Below are 25,000 nucleotides of genomic sequence, written 5' to 3'. Positions count from 1 at the left end.
ACTGGTTCTGCAGTTCGAGTCATTTCTGTCGCGGTTGAATCAGAACTGCTTACTTTGCAACTCCTGCCCCTGGTTTTGGTGCTGCCCTCGGGCTCCGCAGTCTTCACATCCGGTGCACTTTGGCTGGCCCCCGTTGCCCCTGGATGGGAGTCGATGGCCCTCCTGCCCCGGCTCATCCCTCGAGGTGCTCTCAGGTTGGGATCGTCCTTCCGTACGGCGTCAGGGCGCACAGAGTCCAGGTCTCTCTGCGTCCCCGCAGAGCCAGGAGCGCTCTCCTTCATGCTTCTCCTCCCCCGCCCCCTCCCGCTGGGCTTGGGGGCAGGGGGCTCTTCCTGCTGACCGGGGATGGGGACAGGATCGGTTTGGGACCCGGTCTTCCTCTGGGTCCTCCTCCCCCTCCCCCTGGCCGGCACGCTGGTGCTGGAGTTGGACCTCTCTGAGCTGACGGAGCTAACAGAACTACGACGGGACCTTCTCCCCTGCTCAGGCACAGGCTCATCCCCTACCTCCGCGCTTTCATTTTCCTGCCTGTCTTTCCTTTCCTTCTCCACTTGTTCTTTTTCTGCCTTTTCTTCCTTTTCTTTCTCTAGTCTTTCGCTCTCCTCCCTTTCCCTTTTCTCCTTCTCCGCTCTTTCCTTCTCTTCCCTTTCTCCCTTTTCCCACTCCACTCTTTCCTTCTCTTCTCTTTCTGACTTTTCCTTCTCTAGTCTTTCTCTCTTCTCCCTTTCCATTTTCTCCTTCTCCATTCTTTTCTTCTCTTCTCTTTCTTTCCTTTCCTTATCCAATCTTTCCTTTTCTTCTTTTTCCTTCCTTTCCTTCTCTAATCTTTCCATCTCCTCTCTCTCTTTCCTTTCGTTCTCCAATCTTTCCTTTTCTTCTTTTTCTTTCCTTTCCTTCTCTAATCTTTCCATCTCCTCTCTCTCTTTCCTTTCCCTCTCCAATCTTTCCTTCTCCTCCCTTTCTTTCCTTTCTTTCTCCAATCTTTGCTTTTCCTCTCTTTCTTGCCTTTCCTTCTCCAATCTTTCCTTTTCTTCTTTTTCTTTCTTTTCCTTCTCCAATCTTTCTTTCTCCTCCCTTTCTTTCTTTTCACTCTCCAATCGTTCCTTCTCTTCTCTTTCTTTCCTTTCCTTCGCCAATCTTTCCTTCTCCTCCCTTTCTTTCCTTTCTTTCTCCAATCTTTCCTTTTCTTCTTTTTCTTTCTTTTCCTTCTCCAATCTTTCTTTCTCCTCCCTTTCTTTCTTTTCACTCTCCAATCGTTCCTTCTCTTCTCTTTCTTTCCTTTCCTTCTCCAATCTTTCCTCCTCCTCCCTTTCTTTCCTGTCCTTCTCCAATCTTTCCTTTTCCTCTCTTTCCTCCCTTTCCTTCTCCAGTCGTTCTCTCTCCCCCCAGGTAGGAGGGGCTTCCCCGTACGCTTGGGTGGCCTCCAGCTCGGAGTCGTCCTCCGACTCCGCCGGGCCATAGGCCTGGGTGGCCTCGCTGCAGTGGGACAGGCCCAGCCGGAAGGAGAAGGCTTGGGTGGGCTGGTCCTCCGAGCCCTCGGCAGCAGAGGGGTCCAAGGGGAAGGGCTGGGTGGCGTCCAGCGCGGGGTCCCCTGCCGGACTGCTCCTCTGTCCTTCAGGCTCAAAGCACTGAGTCGGGGCAAAGACGAGGTCCTCGTCGCCCGAGTCCTCCTGGCTGCCATCGAGCGGCTTGGGCTCCAGCGGCGGAGGGGCAGAGGGACCTTGGTGTTCAGAGACACACGCTCGGTTAACGCGCCTGCGACAGCAGGACTTAAAGAGACTGCAAAGTAGCACTAGCTGTGTTGCGCCTGAGCGGTGCCACAGCGGGTTAGCACGGACGTCCGTCCGGCTACAGGAAACAAGGAGAAAGGCCACTCACGCCTGAAGGGGTCCGAGGTGCTGCTGAAAGGCTGGGTCTCCAATTCATCCTCTTCTAAGGCTGCAATGCAAATGTCACAGTTGTTTAAAAAAAAAAGTACTCTCCTCACAGCTGTGACCTCAGTTGTTGTGCATGCAATAACAGGGCTATTCAACTGCCAGCCTGAGGGCCGAATATAATCCGCTATTACTGCACTCCTGCCATTTCGACCGAGAAGAAAAAAACGTCATTTTTTAGATGCATTAAAAATTGTGACTATGCCCAGGTGGTCAGCATACCTACCATCGTTGACAGAATAATAAGCTGCAGCAATGCATATTTTGCCACTTCCTTTGTTTGTCAGAATTACCCTCTTTATTTTATTTGGGTCGTCATCAAGCTCTGCAGAAGCCTGATAACGACCCATTCATTTGAATCAGGTGTGTTGGAGCAGGGAGACATCTAAAACATGCAGGGCAGTGGGTCCCCAGGACCAGGGTTGAGAAACACTGGTGTAGACTATATGGAAAGGGCAGGCATTTTTTCTATTAGACTTTTTCTATAAAGTTGTTCTACCTGGGACAAATTTATGGCTTTAAAATTATTCTGTTCCACATTTTCTTAGATTGATGAAGCACCCCAAGACGCAGAGACTACTTAACACATCGATGTCAGAGAACCACAAAGCCTCTGAAATGTCACCAATGGTTTGTGAGCTCCAGAGATGAACAAGCTCGTCTAGCTCTTTGCCCTATTGTTCACATCGGAATACACTGCAGTTGGAGCTCCAGACCGAGTTTACACAAAGCCCAAGTGTTTTGTGCCAAGCAGAGGAGAAGACGAATTGTACAAGCATGAGAACATGAGACTGGGAAGACAGCAGAATCTTAACTAAGGCCAGCTTCAGGAAGACAAAGAGAGGGAACAGCGCAGAGAGGAGGACAAATAAAAGAAGAAGAGAAAGCACAGTTCAGCGAAGAATGAAAAACTTCTTCTTCAAACCCCACACAAAGCCAGACTGGACCACCCAACCTGGTGAAGGCTGGATTTTTTGTGGCCGCACACAGTCCTTCAGTAGGGCTGTGAAACGTGCGGTAGCCTGCAGCGGGCGCTTGACGCGATTCTGGATGACATGTTGAGTGAGGAGACACAGAGGCAGAGGGGCCGCAGAGCAGAGAGAGGAGGAGAGCGAAGCTCAAGCAGAGGAGGAGCGCGGCAGGGCCGGTACCTGATCCCCGCGGCGTGGAGCTCACGGGCTTCTCCGCCAGCCCGGCGCTCCCCTCCGCCCCCCCTCCGTCCTCCGCGTCCTCCGCGTCCTCCACGTCCGTGTCGCTGTCCAGGTTGAAGTCTCGGGGGTGGGGCTCGGATTTTGGCTGCAGCTCGGCGGAGTCCAGCTCCTCCAGGTCGGTGTCGCTGTCCGACTCCAAACGGGCGGCAGCCGCTGCCGGGCCGGCGCCGGGCGCGGGCGTCTGGGAATCGGGCCGCCGGGCCGCGGCGGCGCGTGGCGGGGCGACACCGTCCTCCTCCGCGTCCGGGTCGCTGTCGGAGAGGATGGCCAAGCCCTGCGGCGCGGCGGCCGAGGGCGGCTCGGGCCCGACGGCGGCGTCCTCCGCGTCCGTGCCGCTGTCGTAGTGCAGCTCCGCGGGTTTACCGGCGGCAGTCTCGGGCGGGCCGGCGCTCTCCCCGGGAGCTGAACCGGCGGTACCCTCCGCCTCGTCCTCCTCGTCCGTGTCGCTGTCCAGATGGAAGTCCGTTTGCTGTACGGCAGCGGGCGGTTTTGCGTTCTGGTCCCGCGCGGGCACAGACGTGGGCACAGACGCAGTCGTGGCGTCCGCCTCGTCCTCCGCGTCCGTGTCGCTGTCCAGATGGAAGTCCGTTTGCTGTACGGCGGCGGGCGGTTTTGCGTTCTGATCCCGCGCGGGCACAGACGCGGGCACAGACGCGGTCGCGGCGTCCGCCTCGTCCTCCGCGTCCGTGTCGCTGTCCAGATGGAAGTCCTCGGGACGCGCCGCGGGGCCTGTCGATGGTCCCGCCTCCGGGAGGACGGCCTTATCTCCCGAAGCGCCGGGGGTGTTCCCTGCTGACTCCTCCCCCTCCGCGTCCGTGTCACTCTCCGAATCGCGGATCTTGAAGGCGGCCTCATTTCTGCCGGGCTCGACGGGCGGGCGTGCTCCACTGGGCTCGGCATTCGGAGTCTTAGCGGCGCAATCGACATGCGAGTTCGTTCCCGCCTCCTCCTCCTCCTCCTCCTCCTCCTCCTCCTCATCATCGGGGTCACTGTCCGAGACGTGTTTTGGGGTCTTGCCGGTTCTAGATCGGTCCAGTCGCCCCGAGGAAGAGGGAGTGATGGAGCTCTCCTCCTCACTACGAAACACACGAAGGGGGACGGGTGGGGGGGTGAGAGTAATCAGATTCGTTAACACATGCTCTCAGATGTGCACATTAAGATGTTCAACAGGACATTCAGAACGAAAGATGAAGTGACTCTGGGGAAAAAATGTGTTTCTTAGTGTGCTGATGTCACCATAAGGACACAGCACAATTATGGTGCGTTGATAATATTGGCTGCTAGGTGGCTCATCCTGCCACTGGGTTTCAGTATGACACAGCCTATGACACAAGTGGACAGTGTCGAATGTGGCAGGAGGCCTTGTAAGTTTGAAATCCAATTGAACATTTCATCCAAGCCAGGGTTACCAGTCAGTGAGACTGCGCTCATCTCGACTGGCCAATCAGAGGGCGGCATTCTGCCTCCACCAGTCATGCCTGAAGTGCACTCCGACAGCACTGCAACAACTGCACGGCTAGTGGACTGCGGAGTTAAAGGAAGCAGTGACTGGCAGAACATGTTTGTCTGCAGCCAATTTATGGAGGATGACGTTCGCATTGTTCCAAGCAAAAATGGGCACTGCATATACTAACTGTACAAGTTATTGTAATTAAAAAAAGTATTAAAACAACACACCGGCAAAAAATTCAGTTTCCTGGACCCTTAAAAAGGTATGCAGCAAAGGAGATATATGATTTTTAAAAAAGAACAGAAAAAAAATAAAAAGCATTTTATTTATGGCAGCAATTACAGATGACTATTTTGGTGATCTTATGAGACATTACCTATCTGGGACAAATCTGCTGGTTGGAGTGAGGAAAGTAGAGCAGGAGAGACTGGATTCTCGAGGCGAGTCTGAGTCGGGCACTGAGAATAAGAGAGACAGCATTCTTAAAAACGCAGTATTTGCACATACACAGAAGCCCCCCTCATTTGTCCAGTGAAAATGAAGCCCGGTAAGAGGTAGGGAGCCGAGGGAATGGTTGCGTGGTGTCTCAGGGACTTACCGAAAAGCTTCGCCCTCCTTTCTTTCCTCACGCTTATCTCTCCCTCGGAGTCGGAATCCGACACGCAGCCCCTGGCGATTCTTCTCGGCCCGCCTCTTCCTCTCCCCGTCGCCGCCGCGGCCGGCGCTCCCGCCTCGCGCCCGGCCCCTCCCTCCCCAGCGCGGACGAACTGACAGGGCAGGTCGGCGATGACCACGACGTCCCCCTCCCCGAGGGCGTAGCGCACGTGGGGGGTCAGCCGAAGCCGGCCCTTCCGCGTGCCGTTCATGCTGCCCAGGTCCCACACGAGGGCCTCCGTCGCGCCGTCGTCGCGGCGCCCGTCGTCGCGGAGACGGGTGATGGAGATGACGGCGTGCCGCTTGGACACGGAGCGAGCGGGGAGGGGCAGGCTGCAGGAGGCGGGGTCACGGCCCAGCACGTTGTCCCCGAGGAAGAGGGGAAGTTCTGCAGGAGAGGAGAACGTGCAACAGCATCAGGAGAGAGAGCGACAGGGCACCGGACGAAGGGACACAACAATCAAACAGCACTGCCAAACGCAAGGCGTGTTCAAAGTGCATAACCCAACCATGTGAGAAATCAGACAGGCAGTGGGGAAATGCTGGCGTCTCTGAACTGCACTACAGACAGGCTAGTGTCTTAAGCACGTAACTCACCAGTCTCTGGAAAGTGCTCATTATTGAAGACTCTGAGTTTGGCCAGAGGCTCTCTCTCTTTTCCCGTGTCCTTCTCCTCAGCCACCTCATCCTCCTCTTCTAAGAAAGAGTCCTCCAGCTTTTGGGTTTCATCCATCCTGTTCTTCAAAGAGGAAATATATACACATATTCCAACAAACACTTTTCTTTCAATAAACAGGAAGATAATGAGTTTGTAATGCAATGATAACAAGCAGTTTTTAACAGGCAGCTAGCAGACGACAAAGTTTTCCGACGGACGACAAAGAACAAGCTGGCAAAATTATTTTCATAATTATTCACAGCTAGTTATTTAATTATAAAATATATGCAAAAGAGACACATAGCAAGTAATACCCAATAGGTAAGCAAGTATGGGGACTTTCCATGTGAATTTGGACAAAAGAAATTCACCTGACATCTCTGATTTTCCTGAAATTTCCTACAAAGAAAGTTCCTATGGAGCAAGGATGTTGATGCATATTTGAGATTTGTCACAAATACTTTTATTTTTTTAAATGACAATTTAAGTGCCCTTTTTGGGGGCATTTTTGGCCCCATGTGTCCCACTTCTAGGACCTTTCGTAATTCTTAAAGCCTTCAAGGTATAGTCAACATCCTGGCATCATTTAAAATCGTATAGGGTGTTCTAAAATAGGACGGTAATTCCATAAGATATTTTTGTACAGTATTTCATCAATTTTGAAAATGATAAATATTCATATTTTTCCTCATCTTTTGATACGTCAAGGGTATTTTTTTATCCACACGGAATGTCCCGATGGAGCTCAGCCACACGCTTGTCTAACTGCCACGTACAGGATAAGTGACAGAAGCCACACACTCTTTAAACGTCTTATTTAATAAAAAATATTTTATAACAGGGGTCACCTTTACAAGCAAGATTATGTCTATACACAGGTATACAATTGTTAGTACTTCAGGTCAATCAATTATCCCAGCGAAGACAAGGCCAAACACTAATAATGGTTACACACTGCCAAAGATGTCATATTCTGACATTCCGAAGTTCCGCTGAAAAAAAGAAGACACAATACGTTCATTGTATTTAGAAGAAAATGATAACGTGCATCGTACGATAGCTTAGCTAGTAGCGCCAGTGTTGGCTAATGTAAACAAAATTAATGTAAATACATTAATGGCATAGGGATCATCCTGTTAGCATCGGGGCATGTCTGGGCATAATGCACAGGCAGCTCCAGAAAATAGGAATCATCCAGAGTTACAATACATTTAGCAAGCTAGCCTATGCGCATATGTTCTACATCATGTTTCAACGCTAAATTTCAAATGTTCATGCTTACCTCCTTGCTAGCACCTGTGGAAAATCTTTAGTTGCCAGCAAAACAACATAATAAGACAGGTCTCTGTTTCCGGGTTCAAAAAAGTTTTCATGAATGCTTCGCGTCTATTGACGAAAACAAACGTCAGTTATTCGCTTCCGATAGATAACTGGTTAGCAGTGGTGGCTATTTGAACAATCACAAATCTGATTGGACATTGACATAGCACACTGCCCACTTTGTACAAACTCCCGCGCGCTCTTTGCATGGCGCAAGGTATTGTGGGCAGGATCCCTTTCAGTTCTCGTACTTCGTCCACGTGTGTCGGACGGTCCCGTCCGTCTCTCGTCCCGTCTTGATAGTCAGTTCAGGAGGCTAAAGACTGCGCGTTGCTTTGATAATTTATTTGGATGTCAACATGGAGCAGGCAGTGACTAAGAGATTTACGGAAAATAAGTAGGCTATGATATGGCTGACATTTAGCACCAGTGAGAGTTCATTTTACCTTGTATTATCAACTACACTGGAAAACATAAGGCGACAGAACACTGTAAAAAAAAAAGAATAATATTTTGGTTCTCTCTGTTTTGTTCAGCTTTCAAGGTTCTGTGGATTACAGGTTCTAAGCTCTGATGTCAAGCCTTTTATGTTGGCACAGCAACCATGAATATGTTGTGTTAACAGTACTGTTTACAAGTCCAGCAAAATATTTGTAGTTTTTGCCACACCTGATGCATGTTGTACAATATACAAATATTTCCAGGACCTACGACTCTTGATAGCTGAACAACACAAGAAGAGAATGAAACTTATTTATGGTTGCTGTGCCAAATTTAAAGACTTGTGACTGGAGCTTAGAATTTCTAATCCATAGAACCTTGAACCTTGGAAGCTGAGAAAACTCAAAAGTGCTCTTCAGTTACTTAAGAATTTTTAATTGGGAACCAAAAAACTTTTTCAGTGAAGAATAAACCAGTCTTTTGCATTATAATGAACTTGTGGTCTATGTTCCTTAATTAATATGCTAATCTTTCCTTTTTACATCATGAATTTTAATAAATAGTTCATAGTAAACTTAAAATAAGTAGTAAGCTTACACTCAAACAGAAGAACTTTCCATGATACTTTCCATACATGGGGACAGTATAATCACATACCAGCTTATTGTTCCCTACGTGAATCAAAATGATCGAATTATGTCACGTTGACTTTAACAGTTTCTGCTGACATGGAAGGCCAAAAGCATGCAGAGCACGCGACCGCTTTTTAATTGTGACAATGTGTAATCAGGAATCAGGAGGCTCTTGTTCACATTTTGTGTTACACGCGCCTCCCAAGAAAAAAATAAAAACACTTTGTGTTATGTTCAATTGGATTACAGTAAATATTTTTAAATGGCGGGTCAAACTGTCACGGAGAGGAAGAACATGAGCACTGGGTGAGTACTGTATGTTTGGTCATAATGAAATTGTACCAGGGGTGGGTGTGGGGAGTTATGTGTACCCAGAGAGCACATCTGTGCAACATGTTGTGCTTTATTAATAATGTCAGTTATGTGTGTGTGCACACACATGTAGTAAAAGCTATAGAATACGGTGTAGTTATTAAGGTTTAATACCATATCAAGCAATAGTAATAGGAATAACACTAAAACTGATTTAACAATAATCTTTACATGTACATATTTTGCCCATCAATGCTCAAAGTTCAGTTAACAAATCAGCAATTTATTTTAATTATATATAATGCAGTTATTAATACTTTGTTATACATTTATTTTCATATTACCTTTTAAATATGTGCACGCACGCACACACGTACACATGGAATTCATAAACCTCATATAATTAACTTATATATCATAAATCACTTGGTTGTCATTTACTTAAGAAACATCAAAAACATGTATTTAAAAATGTATCTGCTTGTCCACAATAAACGCTAAAATGTTACGTTGATTAAAATGATTCATTAAAATAATTCATTTATAAAACCGTCGAGGAGTGTGCTTTCACTGATTTCTGGACTTCACCTCATCGCGTTCCCTCTGCCTGCGCTCGAGATCTTCTGCGATGCGAGGACTTACTTTCGAAAAACGGACCGCCTCCAGTAATGTCCCATCCAGTGTCGGTGCGCCATCTGCGACCAATCTGCAGCGCATACGCACCCCAGCAGCGCAGGAGGAGAGGACGCGGACAGCTTACGACAAACCGCGAACAAAATCACACCAGAGGATATTTCAGTTTTTATAAAAAGGCATTTTATTTTTCCCCAGAGGCCCTTTCCTGTTCAGTATGAAAGACGGTTTTCAGAAAGACAGGACAGGGAAAAAACAAACAAACACAAATAGATGGAGAAAAAGTAGAGTTGAAGCTGCAGAACTTCAAACACAAATACGAGGAGAGAAAACATCCGAGCTTCCCCACATTTTTTGCTCAATTATACGTAATACATAGCACGACTGCACTCAGCTGTTTTACTTCATTTCCGTTGATGAACGACCACATTTCCCCCTTCAATTTAATTTAACCAAAAAATTATTCTGTGCATATAATTCACGTGAACCCTTAGTTGGAACATTCTTGTAACTGTTTAAGAAACCATTTTGATTTCTTAAAACATTCAGCCCCATACCCCTTTCCCAGGGGCATGGTGTGTACCCACCCTTGCCTCTCCGAGACGTTGGCTGGCGTTCGGTGGAGGTCTGCTTCGGGTAATACACACCACTCCAACCAAGTCGCCTTCTGGAAATTCTTCACAGTGTCTCACCCCAACCCATACATATATGCATGTGGTCTTCAAAATGAATTTGATTACGCATCTTAAATTCTGCATTTCTAAACACTGTGCAGTATGGATAGTTTAAAATGGACTCCTTTCCGTGACTGTTTGGTCCCTCTCTCAGTGCAGCGTGCATTTATTGTTCTGTGGGGAGCTGCAGGTCCACTTGAATGAATATTCTGCATTTACTCTCTCCATAAGAAATTCTGTGACCAGACATTCAATTGTTAGTCACTGAACTGATCTGGAAATGGAAGAGGCTCAGTTGAAATAAGTAATAATTAAAAAAAGAAATAAAGAAGTAAAATAAAATAAAAACACAGGGAAGATAAAAAAATAAATAGATAAACACCATGAAATGGATCAGACAGCTCTTATTCTTGGCACGTAAGACACCTTATCAGTCTCCAGCCCCTCCTCACACATCTTCCTCTGCTGACATTCACTCTCAATCCTTTCCTCCTTGACCTTACTTGTATTGTTCACTTGGGGTGTTCTGTGTCTTTGCGTTTCCTCGCTTTGTCCTCTCTGTTCAGGCAGACCTGACTTGACCATTCAAGAAACAGCAGTTTACCATCTTGGTTGTGCTGCAACATCACTGTGCTTATTGGTTGGCTGGCTTTGTTGCTATTGGTTGATTTTTTTAAACTGTTGTTTCTTTCTGTCTTTTTATTGGAAGGGACGAGGAATGAGGAGAGACCCAAAAACACAGATGCACGAAAGTAGATGTTTACTAATTGTATTTGGTCATATTGAAGGTTTACGGTCAATTCCTTTCTTTTTCCTTCTCATCCACCATCCTTGCTTACATTCATTTTTACTGCTGACACAATCCCACCATCTGCTCTTATTAGTTCTTTTTTTTGCTGTTTTCTAATTTGACTCACTTTGCAGCAGTTTCTAATCATCACTTGCTGGGTTGGGATTGGTGCCTCTCATCAATGTTTCGTGAATCCTGACAATGTTCTTCCATCCCTCCTCTGGTTGCTTGATCATTTAGGCCGCCATTGTTCTGTTCTCAAATTTCATTTTTGCTTAATTTTGCTTCACTATTTTCGGGCTTCGGTTTTGCTTCAGTTTTGAACCCACCCTCCCCCCTCAAACCCCCTCATCTCTCGTTGCTTTTTACGCATCTTCTTCAGCCTCCTCCTCAAACTCTCCCTCTTCCTCGGCTGTGGCGTCCTGGTACTGCTGGTACTCGGACACCAGGTCGTTCATGTTGCTCTCAGCCTCGGTGAACTCCATCTCGTCCATGCCCTCTCCGGTGTACCAGTGCAGGAAGGCCTTGCGGCGGAACATGGCAGTGAACTGCTCTGAGATGCGCTTGAAGAGCTCCTGGATGGCCGTGCTGTTGCCGATGAAGGTGACGGCCATTTTGAGACCCCTGGGCGGGATGTCGCAGACGGCGGTCTTGACATTGTTGGGGATCCACTCAACGAAGTAGCTGCTGTTCTTGTTCTGCACGTTCAGCATCTGCTCGTCCACCTCCTTCATGGACATTCTGCCGCGGAAGACCGCCGCCACCGTCAGGTAGCGCCCGTGGCGCGGGTCGCACGCCGCCATCATGTTCTTGGCATCGAACACTTGCTGGGTGAGCTCGGGCACCGTGAGGGCGCGGTACTGCTGGCTCCCCCTGCTGGTGAGTGGGGCGAAGCCGGGCATGAAGAAGTGCAGGCGGGGGAAGGGCACCATGTTGACAGCTAACTTACGGAGGTCGGCGTTGAGCTGCCCGGGGAAGCGCAGGCAGGTGGTGACGCCGCTCATGGTGGCCGACACCAGGTGGTTGAGGTCTCCGTAGGTGGGGGTGGTGAGTTTGAGGGTGCGGAAGCAGATGTCGTAGAGCGCCTCGTTGTCGATGCAGTAGGTCTCGTCCGTGTTCTCCACCAGCTGGTGGACGGACAGGGTGGCGTTGTAGGGCTCCACAACAGTGTCGGACACTTTCGGGGAGGGGACCACGCTGAAGGTGTTCATGATGCGGTCGGGGTACTCCTCCCGGATCTTGCTGATCAGCAGGGTGCCCATGCCGGAGCCGGTGCCCCCGCCCAGGGAGTGGGTGAGCTGGAAGCCCTGCAGGCAGTCGCAGCTCTCAGCCTCTTTGCGGACCACGTCCAGGACGGAATCGACCAGCTCGGCCCCTTCGGTGTAGTGGCCCTTTGCCCAGTTATTCCCAGCGCCACTCTGACCTGAGGGAGGGAAGGGGAGAAGCGGGGAGCAATGGGATGAGGAGACACATTAAACATGTCCCTCAAAAACCAGAAAAAAGGTCCCTCAGCAAGTTTAAGCCAGACCCCTTCTTCTCAAAAACATCCCAGCTGCATCCCTGCTGGCTCTGTCATATCTGTCGTGTCCCATCCTGAATTGTTTCCCCAAACTGGCCTTCCCACGTCAGACCACCCAGCCTACACCCATACAAACCCCCCCCCCCTCACCTCCCACCACCACTCACCGAACACAAAGTTGTCTGGTCTGAAGATCTGTCCGAATGGCCCGGACCTGACAGAGTCCATGGTCCCGGGCTCCAGGTCCACCAGGATGGCTCTGGGCACGTATTTGCCTCCTCCATGAGAAACGGAGACAGAGGAAGACAAACACACCAGGTCAGTACTGCAGGGAACACGGCCCGCGCCATGTTACACCTCTCACACCCCCCTCACACCCCCCCAGGAAACATAAACCCAGAGCGAAAGGGGATATAACCAATCCGGTCGATGGTTTTTACCGGGATGGAGATGTGACAACCTATATGTCATTGAGGCCGATTTGTTACCTTGTGTTGCCTCGTGATCTTTACCCATGTAATTCTACCACACTGTCATGTTTGGTGTCCTGTGGCAATAATGTGCTTCATTCCAACGAGTTGAAATGTGATACCTGTGGCTTCGTTATAGTAGACGCTGATTCTGTCCAGCTGCAGGTCGCTGTCTCCATGGTAGGTGCCTGTGGGGTCTATCCCGTGCTCATCGCTGATCACCTCCCAGAACTGAAACAAGAATGCGTAGGAAATCCACATTGAGAAGCATTTTCTCCGAGCGAGAAAACGCAAGCTACAACTCTGTATGTTTCACAACAAGAACAAAGCGATGTGAGTGTCAACAGGTGTCAGTCGTGTTTTTAGAACGGATTAAAAATAGGCAGCAAAAACGGAAAAAAACATCGGTTCAGGAGTGACATAAAAGCGGAGACACGAGAGTGAGTTTTACGGAGCGTCATTCCTGATTTCGAATTTGCACAACTGAACACTGCGTTATCCACGCAGCACGTTTCATTGTGAGCTTGTATAAACGATGAGGAGGGGGGGGGAGAAAACTGCATACAAAGAAGTCCCAGTTCTTCCCGGATGCATGTTCAAAAGTGAACTGTTCTTGCAGTCGGTGATATGACACTAAGCAAATTGTCTGCCATTTACAAAGGGGGAAAATGCAGGCCCGTTTTAGGAATACCTATGTGGCTATGGGCTAAATGCATCATGTGTGCATGAAGAAGCGCCCTTGTGCCGATACACAAGCAGCCATTGTCTTGTCTTAAGTGTGTGAGAAAAACATTTTGCATTAGTTGCCCCAAAAGTTTTGCAGACTTTGTAATCATTGATACATGGTGGAATGGATGTTATTTCAAAATGCACAAGCATGTACCATGACAGTCTAGCCCTGAAAAGGATACCATCACAAACCAGTGACTGGCAAATAACCACCCTGGACGGTAGTTCTTTGTGCCTGTAATTTTATGACTGGCAATATGTCAAGTTGAATCTGAAACAAGTTTTAATTAGCCTACAGTTGTTCAGGAAATTTTCAACTACATGTAACAATGGACAGGGTGATTATGCATTATCAAAGCAAGTCATGGCATACCATAAATTATGTTGCAATTAATAAGTTTGTGTACATTTGATAGCCTATTTTGAATCCATTCATTTTTGGTATCAGTTCTACTTTACATGCAAAAATGTGAATAATAAATGAAAATCTCCAATTTTGAATGGACTCATAAATTATTTATATTATCAAACGTACATTTTCGGGTTACAAAACTCTAACCGTTTCGACCAGTCCCTGCCCCCAACCCCCCACCACCACCATATGTTATTTCTACATCTGTCATCTGTTGATCTTCTCCCTTTCTCCCTACCCTACACTCCCCCGAATAAATAGCTGCTCCATTCGTACAAGAATCTCTCCTCTCCGTGCCTCAGCGTAGGCTACTACCCAACCCCCATCCCCGTTTTGTTACAGACCATCGATTAAGACGCTGGCTTTGCCATCGCTTCTTATTACATCAAAGATAACGGTGCCTTATAAGCTGGGCTACAATCCTGTTGCTGTAAAGTAGTGCGTGCTCTTCTGCGTATCCCATTTCTTTATACACAAATGTAAGAGGATCCATCTACCCCGTTTCATGAATATTGTAGCCTATATTGTGAATGTACATTTTTGGTTGATTACAAAGATTCAATCTGTTTAATATTCGAACCATATCTTGAATTGTCCTAGTTTTCTTCGAGAAAGTCCGATATGTTAATACCCGTTTAATCCGCAAAAGCAAAACTAATGTATTCATCGAGAAATAAAAGAATGACTATGAAATGAGTAACATGAATCGCGAAACCTGATTTCATCACTATATACGTGGCTGAAGCGGATTCCCGGCGTACGCTTTATTGAAAGGGGGAAAGGAGTCTTTCTTTGTCAATTACGCACGCCCCACCCTTCCCATGCCTCCTCCCCCTACCCCAACAGAACCCTCACTCAGCACTTCCATTGACCAGAATGAATCGATTTATTGATCCATTTTCATTTGCTCGTGCAAAAGACTTAAGTGGGAAAACTTTGAATACGTGACCGATAGATTTTCATCGGGTTTGAAGCATGCATGACACGTTGCGCACGCTAAAGCCATCTGGCAGAGTGGACACTTTTGTACAGCGGAGTCAGGGAGAGAGAGAGCGAGTGAAAGGGACTGAGATACGAGGAGGACAAATGAATGCCGACACTTTTATTCTACTATCATCAGCGTTAACACTGACTAAAAGGACAGAGAGGGGCGATGGTGATGCAGACCCACGCCCATTCCTGAAAATCAAGTCTAGACAGAGGACCCTCTTTCCTCCCCAATAAACGAGATAACGGTCCTTAATTCTGAGCTCAATTACAAACCGGTTATATGTACGCAAAATACAATTCAAAAGAATAAAAAGCTTTTCGTTGCAGGCCTTGTCTTTGTAGGTAATATGAAGAAGGGAACCATGAAAATTACTTTTAACTCGTGTCCCGTTCATTTTTCAGACGATCCACAACCAATGGATGAAAAATGAAAGCCGTTTATTTAGTTTTGATTAGTAAATTCAAGAACAACGAGATGCGTGTCTTGACTTTATTTTATTTAACGAGTTTTAAACTGGAAATATTACAAATAATGGTTTCTTGGCTTCCTGTAAAGTAGGCTGACAGGCATATAACATGAAAAGAAAACAGCTGAAATTTTAAACTGAAGCAAATCATTTTTCTTGTACATACACTTAATTAAGTGTTACTGTCAACCCACGTGCAATGCAATTAAACAATTTAACTATGACCGTTCTGATTGGTTCAAAATCATTCTTACCTTAGCACCGATTTGGTTACCACACTGGCCAGCCTGAATATGCACAATTTCCCTCATTCTCTCTGGTTGAGTGATATTCTATGTTTAAAAAAATTAAGGAATAACTGCGCCTCTGTATGAACTTCTGCCCCACAAAAAGCTCCAAGAATAAAAGCAGCTGCCGGACGCTTAGGTGGGACAAAGGCTTTATATGTAGGGACTGTGTCCAAAACGAGGCTGTGAATTATGATTGGTTGTTGTCGACAGAGAATCTGGAAGGTGGGCTGTCGATTGGTGCAGGAGCCAAGGCAAAGGGGTTTCTGAAACGAAAGGGTAAGGACCGGAAGTGGACAGGGAGTGCCGTCTGCTGAAGGACAATGGAATTTGTAGTTTATTTCTGGTGACATAGAGCGCTGTTTTTTTGCACCACTCCACCCCTTCTTAATTTGTGCGTCTATGCTGTCCGACCCTTATCAACTGTACAGATTACCTGCCGTCATAGCGCAATAAATGTACGAATATTAACAGCGCAACATTTTTCAAAAACACAGCCGTATGTCTAAAACAAGGTTAATTCATGTGATCTTCTATTTCTATTTGATCAATATTTTCTGGGTGGTGGTTCTATTGAATTCTCAGAAAAGATGAGTCAGCGCGGCAGAATCGAGAGAAGGCAGTTATAAATAGTCTATTTAGCCATTTGTTACGGTTAATAAAGGGGATAACTATCAGGGGATCAGTCCAAACATTTTATTCTACCTGGCAACCCCTCTTGTCACCGGCTGACAGTGTGGTCCCCAGACTAAAGCTATTTTCTGTGTTACCTTATAATAATTATGTCTATTATGATTATTATTCTTGCTATTTTGCTTATTTATTTTTGTGTTGGTGTCATCTTGAAGATATAGGCATATATGTGTCTGTGTGTGTATGTGCACATGTTTGTATGTGTATGTGTACATTTATGTAGATCTGTGCAGTACCTCAGTACAGGCAACTAGAAATAAGTGGGTGGGGGATGCATGTATGGGTGGGTAGGTATAATTGTTTAAAAAACAAAAAAGTAGAAGATGGAATACATTTTCTTGCACTAACATTGAGTTTTGTATATGCTCTCTATTTATTTCAATAAAAATATTATTACGAAACAAGATAACCACCATCAACATACACATGTTCTGAATAACAAAGCGTTATTTTACATTTCACATGTGACTTATCATGGAACCATACTTGGTAGACATCTATGAAGTTGTCCTTTTTCAGAAAGCATCATTTAATTTGCATTGCACATTTTGTTTGATCCAACATCTTTACAGAAAAGATAAAGCCCAGATGACTGCAGGCATAGGCCACTATTTTACATTTCATTTTACATCGTTCATTTCTTTATTTTGCAATGATCAATTTTGCTTAACCGAAGTCCATATTACCCATGTTATTTAATCAGTAAAACACGCCTACTATATCTACACAGTAACCATTGAAAACACGAAACAGAAAGTTATCTTTCATTTTCAGCATGATCAAAGCATATGGCCTACAAATAAATATTATCAAAAACACAAGCTGGCTATACATTTGATGGGTTTTCATTACATTCAAGTAGCCTACAGAAACTATAGACAAGCCATTATTATTGAGAGATACAGGCCAATGGACATTGTTTATTGTCCATCTAAATATATGTTTCAGGTTGCTTTTATCAACTAATGACAGTGCTCCTATTTATGATGGTCATTTGGAGAAGCTTTGATTGGCAAGAGCATTAACAATCAACTGAAGACATGGATGTAAATGTTTTTGTTTTATATCTATGATTTAGCCTGTGTTCGGCTTTGTCTCATTATATCAGACCTATTTAACCTGATTCCACAAGGCTACACTGAAACGTTTCCGAGGCCGGTGGACTGTCGGGAATAATGAGCACTGCTGTCAGTTATAGTAGCCCCTACTGGCAATCGCGTACGGAGGTGCAAGGAAAAGCCAAGAAATGTGGCTGCGGTAGAATATTTTGGCTGTTATTATGGTTATGGTGATGTCATTTTGGCAGTTATTATGGTTATGTGCAGATTATTGTATTCCATTATTTCTTGCTTCTGTTATAATTGCACTGGAATTATAATACAATTGGTTACGGTCAGCGCCCTCCACCCTTGGGCTATATGGAAACACACACACACACACACATACACACATGCACACACACATACACACACACACAAGCACGCAAGCACACACGCACACACACATACACACACGCACGCACGCACACACATACACACACACATACCTCATGCACGCCCAAAGACATGCACCCTTTTTTAATAAGCATCTCAGTGAACTTTGTCGAGCTCCTCGTATAGATACTATATATCTACATTCATAGAGATACCTAATAGAAGATAATTCAATAATATAGCAAGAAACTAGACTACAGTTGGAAAAATGTAAAATTGACTGCAACTGCTAGCGATTCTGCTGTACGTATTGTCCTACATTGCAAACTATTACATAAAATTACATAAAAAGAGGTAATATTTTTTTAAATTAAACTTATTAACACAATGCAGGTTTGGCTTGTTATCATTTGCTTTGTCATTGAATTCTTAACAATCATCCAGATGGTTAGTTTTAGTGGCCGTGTGTCCACCAATTAGGATCCTATTAATTAATCTCAGATTTTAATTTCATCAATTAAAAATGATTAACCTCTTTTCTGTTTGCAATATAGTACAGTATGAACATGAGAATTGTAATACTTTGTGGCATGCATAGCTATTCCTGACACAATGCGGTATATTAATATTATGATGATAAATAATCCATCTAAACATGAAAAGCACCCACTTAAAAATGTGAACAGCTTGTTAAATTCTGGGATTAAAAAATGTGGTTAGAAGGAAAGCCATCGTACACAGGGGCCCCATGACCGAGTTTGGGAACCACTGACCAAAAGTACACTGGACTAGATCCACCTCTCCTCGCCGCCAGAGGGAGCCAGAGTGCTAAACGTGTTCTGTTGTGGGTGTGGGATGCGCTTTACAGACCCGAGCGGATTCAGGACCTTGCGAAACAGCTAACCACCAGTTAGCGGACAGGCGTCAACGTCTAATCACACGTCCAGAGAAGGGTTGGTAAGTTGGCTCGTGACTGCTAGCTATTTAACCAGCTATATGAGAAAATTAATTTTAAAAAGTTCAGCTAACCAGAAGATGTAACGTTATTGTTTTACCAAAACGTAAACACTAAGGAATCGAAATATTGTGTAATTTTATAGACTGTGCTAACTAACTACTTGTTACATTGCCGCGGAGCTATCTACATTATTCTTCACGCCGAAGAAGCTTGATACCTTTTTCATTTCTAACGTTAAATTGGCTTTGGTAGTTCGCTACGAGCCAGGGGAGGTCACCGTCGTTGCTATTCCAGTTAAGCGCAGTCGAATTGGTAGCATGATCGTTACAACTGATCGTTACAGTTAGCTAGCAAATAGCAGCTAGTGAAGTGCGCGAAAGAAAATGTTAGCAGCTAGACCAGTTAGGTTACATAGCTGCTGTTATTTGCTAGCTATATACCAATAGCTTACAAATGATATCTACACTAACGTTAGGCTATGTATTCAAATTTCAATTCCATTCCCAAGTCACCGAGTTATGAAAAAAATTACATCGCTATGTGTAATAGCAACGAATATAGCATTCGTAAAGGAAGGTAGTCTAAGTATTCTGTTTTTGCAACTATTACTAGCGAAAACGAAAGTTGCAATATGGTAGCAAGCGAAGCTAAGTCAGTCGCTAGTTAATAAGAAGGGGACGCGAGGTACGCCTTGGCCTAGTTGTCTGAGCGTTAACCGCAGAACAATCTCCGCTTCCCCACAATATGAAAGAGTGTATTTAATGTAGTGGGCTGATGTAAACAGGAAATTCGCTCTGAGATGTGGGGGAGGGGAAGGATTTTTCGGAACGAGTGAAAAACGTAGGTAGGTCGCATGACCGACATATGACAAATCTAAATAGCTGCCGTTGTAAAATATGCTATTAAATTATCTGTACGGCTCTCTCGGTTAGCTATGCAAATGAACTAACAACGAAAATAAATGCAAAGTTCATCGTGTAGCAGTGGCCGTTTCCAGTTTTCTTTACATATTCTGTTTGTATGAATTTTGCCACACAAAGCAATGTAATTATGGTGCTTCATATTTATCTTTTTAGCGTTATGAAAAAAGATGTGACGTCTACAGGGCCATGTGTCATTAGGAAGAAAAAATAATAATTAACCGAATATCCGCGTGATTCACGTGATTCAGATTACATTGGCGTTTATTCTGTATGTTTCACATTGTACTAATTCACACTCACTTTCCTGTTTGCTCATGCAGTTCCTTGATCAGCCTCAGTATGTTTTACACTTGTGGCCCCAACGAGGCAATGGTGGTGTCCGGTATGTTACATTGTTATGTTATTGTGTTATTAATGCTCTGTGTGCATATTCATATTTAAACTATGTTAGATGTATGAATGCATGTTTAAGTACAAATAACGACTGGTTACTGACTGTTAGGAAATTTCGCAATGCAGGATGTACAGATCTCTGCAGCAGCACTGATTGTGTAATGATTGGCATGCTCTGAGGAAACATTCCTCGGGGATTGCGATTGGCTGCTTTAGACTCTGTCCAGATCTGTGAAGAGCTGTTAATGATCGCTTCCCATTGGCCGTGCTGCTTGGTGAGGACAGACAGAGCTCGTGTGGGGTCAGCAGCAGCAGCAGCAGCAGCAGTGTGTTGCCTTGCCTGTGTGACGGCCTGTCTGTGTCTCCGCCAGGCTTCTGCCGCTCACCCCCCGTGATGATCGCCGGAGGCCGGGTCTTCGTCCTCCCCTGTGTGCAGCAGATCCAGAGGTAGTCAGCTGACCTTTCTGCCGCCCGTGCCGTCCAATGACCACGCCCCTGCTCTGCTCGTATCTAATGAGTTCCGCCCCTCCCTTTCTGCTACTGTGTGAATTAAATTTGCTCTCTCTCTCTCTCTCTCTCTCTCTCTCTCTCTCTCTCAGGATGACCCTGAACACCATGACACTGAACGTGAAGAGTGACAAAGTGTACACGCGTCACGGTGTTCCCATCTCTGTGACTGGCATCGCTCAGGTACTGGCCTTGGGAGTCCGTTACGTTTGTCTCCCACACGCCCTGTGCGTGCCGCGAGCGCCCTCTCCGTACCTCTGACTTCACTGTTTCAATGGCCTTAGTCCGTTTCTACCCCAGTGTACTGTGCAGTACGTTAGTGTGTACTCTGTAGGGGATTAGTGTCCCTAGTCTACTGTGCTGTTCATTATTGTTTATCCCAGTGTACTGTGCAGTGGGTTAGTGTGTGGTTTATAGTGGATTAGTGTGTACCCTAGTCTACTGTGCTGTGGGTTGGTGTGTGGTTTATAGTGGATTAGTGTGTACCCTAGTCTACTGTGCTGTGGGTTGGTGTGTGGTTTATAGTGGATTAGTGTGTACCCTAGTCTACTGTGCTGTGGGTTAGTGTGTGGTTTATAGTGGATTAGTGTGTACCCTAGTCTACTGTGCTGTGGGTTAGTGTGTGGTTTATAGTGGATTAGTGTGTACCCTAGTCTACTGTGCTGTGGGTTAGTGTGTGGTTTATAGTGGATTAGTGTGTACCCTAGTTTACTGTGCTGTGGGTTGGTGTGTGGTTTATAGTGGATTAGTGTGTACCCTAGTCTACTGTGCTGTGGGTTAGGTGTGTGGTTTATAGTGGATTAGTGTGTACCCTAGTCTACTGTGCTGTGGGTTGGTGTGTGGTTTATAGTGGATTAGTGTGTACCCTAGTCTACTGTGCTGTGGGTTGGTGTGTGGTTTATAGTGGATTAGTGTGTACCCTAGTCTACTGTGCTGTGGGTTAGTGTGTGGTTTATAGTGGATTAGTGTGTACCCTAGTCTACTGTGCTGTGGGTTAGTGTGTGGTTTATAGTGGATTAGTGTGTACCCTAGTCTACTGTGCTGTGGGTTAGTGTGTGGTTTATAGTGGATTAGTGTGTACCCTAGTCTACTGTGCTGTGGGTTGGTGTGTGGTTTATAGTGGATTAGTGTGTACCCTAGTCTACTGTGCTGTGGGTTGGTGTGTGGTTATAGTGGATTAGTGTGTACCCTAGTCTACTGTGCTGTGGGTTAGTGTGTGGTTTATAGTGGATTAGTGTGTACCCTAGTCTACTGTGCTGTGGGTTAGTGTGTGGTTTATAGTGGATTAGTGTGTACCCTAGTCTACTGTGCTGTGGGTTAGTGTGTGGTTTATAGTGGATTAGTGTGTACCCTAGTCTACTGTGCTGTGGGTTAGTGTGTGGTTTATAGTGGATTAGTGTGTACCCTAGTCTACTGTGCTGTGGGTTGGTGTGTGGTTTATAGTGGATTAGTGTGTACCCTAGTCTACTGTGCTGTGGGTTGGTGTGTGGTTTATAGTGGATTAGTGTGTACCCTAGTCTACTGTGCTGTGGGTTAGGTTGTGGTTTATGTGGATTAGTGTGTACCCTAGTCTACTGTGCTGTGGGTTAGTGTGTGGTTTATAGTGGATTAGTGTGTACCCTAGTCTACTGTGCTGTGGGGTTAGTGTGTGGTTTATAGTGGATTAGTGTGTACCCTAGTCTACTGTGCTGTGGGTTAGTGTGTGGTTTATAGTGGATTAGTGTGTACCCTAGTCTACTGTGCTGTGGGTTAGTGTGTGGTTTATAGTGGATTAGTGTGTACCCTAGTCTACTGTGCTGTGGGTTAGTGTGTGGTTTATAGTGGATTAGTGTGTACCCTAGTCTACTGTGCTGTGGGTTGGTGTGTGGTTTATAGTGGATTAGTGTGTACCCTAGTCTACTGTGCTGTGGGTTAGTGTGTGGTTTATAGTGGATTAGTGTGTACCTAGTCTACTGTGCTGTGGGTTAGTGTGTGGTTTATAGTGGATTAGTGTGTACCCTAGTCTACTGTGCTGTGGGTTAGTGTGTGGTTTATAGTGGATTAGTGTGTACCCTAGTCTACTGTGCTGTGGGTTGGTGTGTGGTTTATAGTGGATTAGTGTGTACCCTAGTCTACTGTGCTGTGGGTTGGTGTGTGGTTTATAGTGGATTAGTGTGTACCCTAGTCTACTGTGCTGTGGGTTAGTGTGTGGTTTATAGTGGATTAGTGTGTACCCTAGTCTACTGTGCTGTGGGTTAGTGTGTGGTTTATAGTGGATTAGTGTGTACCCTAGTCTACTGTGCTGTGGGTTAGTGTGTGGTTTATAGTGGATTAGTGTGTACCCTAGTCTACTGTGCTGTGGGTTAGTGTGTGGTTTATAGTGGATTAGTGTGTACCCTAGTCTACTGTGCTGTGGGTTGGTGTGTGGTTTATAGTGGATTAGTGTGTACCCTAGTCTACTGTGCTGTGGGTTGGTGTGTGGTTTATAGTGGATTAGTGTGTACCCTAGTCTACTGTGCTGTGGGTTAGTGTGTGGTTTATAGTGGATTAGTGTGTACCCTAGTCTACTGTGCTTTGGGTTGGTGTGTGGTTTATAGTGGATTAGTGTGTACCCTAGTCTACTGTGCTGTGGGTTAGCGTGTACCCCAGTGTACTGTGCTGTGATGTTCGTGTGTAGTTTACAGTGGATTAGTGTGTACCATAGTCTACTATGCAGTGGGTTAGCGTGTCCCCCAGTGTACTATGCAGTGATGTTTGTGTGTACTCTAGGGCACTATCCAGAGGTTAGGGTACACTAGTGTGCTGTTTAGGGTGTATGCTAGTGTACTCTAAAGTGGATCAGTGTTGTCCTAGTGCGTTTTGCAGTAGGTCAGTGTGTACTCTGGCTACTGCACGGGGGTGAGTTTACACTAGTGTACTGCTTAAATTGTATGTTAGTGTACTGTGCAGTGGGTGAGTGTGTGACCCGTCTGTCCTCCGCAGGTGAAGATTCAGGGGCAGAATAAGGAGATGCTGGCCGCGGCCTGCCAGATGTTCATGGGCAAGACGGAGAGCGAGATCACCCATATCGCCCTGGAGACCCTGGAGGGCCACCAGAGGGCCATCATCGCTCACCTTACCGTCGAGGTGCAGTGGCGCCCCCTGCTGTCTGCAGACGCAGATGCAGCTGCGCAGACGCAGTCTTCAGACGCTTCCAGCTGCAGTGGCCAGCTCTCACGCGCTGTCCCCCCCCCCCCCCCCCTCTCTCTCCGGCTGCAGGAGATCTACCAGGACCGGAAGAAGTTCTCCGAGCAGGTCTTCAAGGTGGCCTCGTCTGACCTGGTCAACATGGGAATCAGCGTGGTCAGCTACACGCTGAAAGACGTTCACGATGACCAGGCATGCGTTCTTAATCTCTCCGTCTCAATGTGAATGTAATCCACGGGTTTGTGTGCGCATGTGTGCGCGTGAGTGTATGTGTGGAGAGGGTGTGTGTGTGTTTGTGTGTGTGTTTGTGTGCGTGTGTGTGTATGTGGTCTCTCATTGTGCTCTCTCTCTCTCTCTCTCTCTCTCTCTCTCTCTCAGGACTACCTGCACTCTCTGGGAAAGGCCAGGACGGCCCAGGTGCAGCGGGACGCCAGGATTGGGGAGGCGCAGTACAAGAGGGACGCCGTCATCAGGGTGAGTCTGAGAACCGCCATCTTAAGTGTGCTAACGCTTCTCACACTGTGTGCTGCCTGGAGGAACGCCTGTGTTCAGCTGACTAAGGTTATTATTTTATCATTGGTTATTATTTAAGAATAGCATTCCTATTCACCCTTTTTTGGGTCTTTTTTTATTTCTTGGTTGTCCTTGGGGTTAGGCTATGAGTGTGGATGAAGTTGCTGAAGTACCTTCAGGAATGAAAAAAGCATAGACCCTCCTTCGCTGTCTCCATCTTTCTCTGTGGATTTCTGTTTGACTGTAGCATCCTGTCAGTATTTATTACATTAACAAGCTCCCTGTACTCTCTTTCGCTCTAGTTGTCTTCTCTATTGTCTTTTGATCTCTGCTTCTCTCTCCCTCTATCACTCTCTGTCTCTCTCTCCCCCCCTCCCCCCTCTCTCCCCGTCCTTCTCCATTAGCCTTACGTGAGGTTTCTTATCGTAATGTCAGGAACACTCTAATGTCCTGCACACAAATGGGTAACCATAGCGACGAGTGCCGAATCTCTGAAGAAGACAGGAAGCTGTGTTTCCAGAGTTCATATTGATTAAATAATGTGCGTTTGTGTGGCTGCTATCTCTCTGGATGCCGCCTGCACAGTGTCTCTCTGTTCATCTTCCAGACAAAGGGCAGTTCTGCTGGGCACAATGAGCTGTGGTGGAGAAACATGAGGTTTTTTTTTTTGGTTTTTAAAGGAAGTGGTCTCTGCGCAGTGAACTTTTTCAGGTTCCTGTGTGCGTTGCAGTACAGAGCTGGCTGCTCTGATGATGAGTTTATGAGTGACTAGGCACTGCTTGCGGAAATCTGCGCTATTGTGTTTCTTTTGTATTTGTTGTCGAATGATTAA

The 25,000-nt window shown here is 46.1% G+C and overlaps 3 protein-coding genes across 10 annotated transcripts in view; 1 reads left to right on the top strand and 2 right to left on the bottom strand.

Moving 5' to 3' along the window:
• Positions 1–7,335, bottom strand: part of mdc1 (mediator of DNA damage checkpoint 1) — a 19,609-nt gene extending 12,274 nt beyond the window's left edge. For 2 of the 8 annotated variants that reach the window (XM_064309041.1, XM_064309105.1), the window contains exons 1-8: positions 7,190–7,298; positions 6,863–6,899; positions 5,847–5,988; positions 5,194–5,637; positions 4,972–5,053; positions 3,086–4,221; positions 1,879–1,938; positions 1–1,720 (exon numbers count right to left, since the gene is read on the bottom strand). The exon at positions 1–1,720 is cut by the window's left edge. In XM_064309041.1, coding sequence (XP_064165111.1) covers positions 1–1,720; positions 1,879–1,938; positions 3,086–4,221; positions 4,972–5,053; positions 5,194–5,637; positions 5,847–5,988; positions 6,863–6,877 — 3,599 coding nt within the window. In that variant the 5' untranslated portion in view covers positions 6,878–6,899; positions 7,190–7,298. Of the gene's footprint in view, positions 1,721–1,878; positions 1,939–3,085; positions 4,222–4,971; positions 5,054–5,193; positions 5,638–5,846; positions 5,989–6,755; positions 6,900–7,189 lie in introns of all 8 variants that reach the window. The other 6 variants (XM_064309051.1, XM_064309060.1, XM_064309095.1 and 3 more) reach the window with 6 other exon arrangements.
• A 2,070-nt stretch (positions 7,336–9,405) lies between these two features.
• On the bottom strand, positions 9,406–15,728 carry tubb5 (tubulin, beta 5). The gene is made up of 4 exons (XM_064310120.1): positions 15,551–15,728; positions 12,821–12,929; positions 12,396–12,506; positions 9,406–12,132 (listed from the first exon to the last, which is right to left on the bottom strand). Exons 1-4 carry the CDS (start codon positions 15,605–15,607, stop codon positions 11,075–11,077), a joined length of 1,335 nt encoding a protein of 444 aa, XP_064166190.1. The 5' UTR covers positions 15,608–15,728; the 3' UTR covers positions 9,406–11,074.
• Positions 15,729–18,531: 2,803 nt separating this feature from the next.
• The window catches only part of flot1b (flotillin 1b), a 12,224-nt gene continuing 5,755 nt past the window's right edge, over positions 18,532–25,000 (top strand). The window contains exons 1-7 of the mRNA XM_064310199.1: positions 18,532–18,666; positions 19,911–19,972; positions 20,355–20,430; positions 20,583–20,673; positions 23,452–23,595; positions 23,728–23,847; positions 24,034–24,129. Coding sequence (XP_064166269.1) covers positions 19,930–19,972; positions 20,355–20,430; positions 20,583–20,673; positions 23,452–23,595; positions 23,728–23,847; positions 24,034–24,129 — 570 coding nt within the window. The 5' untranslated portion in view covers positions 18,532–18,666; positions 19,911–19,929. The remainder of the gene's footprint in view (positions 18,667–19,910; positions 19,973–20,354; positions 20,431–20,582; positions 20,674–23,451; positions 23,596–23,727; positions 23,848–24,033; positions 24,130–25,000) is intronic.

Source organism: Anguilla rostrata, chromosome 1 (assembly GCF_018555375.3).
Source record: "Anguilla rostrata isolate EN2019 chromosome 1, ASM1855537v3, whole genome shotgun sequence".
Classification (NCBI taxonomy): domain Eukaryota; kingdom Metazoa; phylum Chordata; class Actinopteri; order Anguilliformes; family Anguillidae; genus Anguilla; species Anguilla rostrata.
The sequence above is the reverse complement of the archived record's forward strand: the minus strand, read 5'-3'. Positions and strand labels throughout refer to the sequence as shown.

Bases quoted from the DNA above. Each gene is read 5' to 3' on its own strand.
- tubb5 (XM_064310120.1), bottom strand. From the start codon at position 15,607: ATGAGGGAAATTGTGCATATTCAGGCTGGCCAGTGTGGTAACCAAATC. The intron at 12,507-12,820 runs GTATCACATTTC...TTTCTCATGGAG, and splicing joins CTACTATAACGAAGCCACAG to GAGGCAAATACGTGCCCAGA. The intron at 12,133-12,395 runs GTGAGTGGTGGT...TCCCTCCCTCAG, and splicing joins ACCAGACAACTTTGTGTTCG to GTCAGAGTGGCGCTGGGAAT.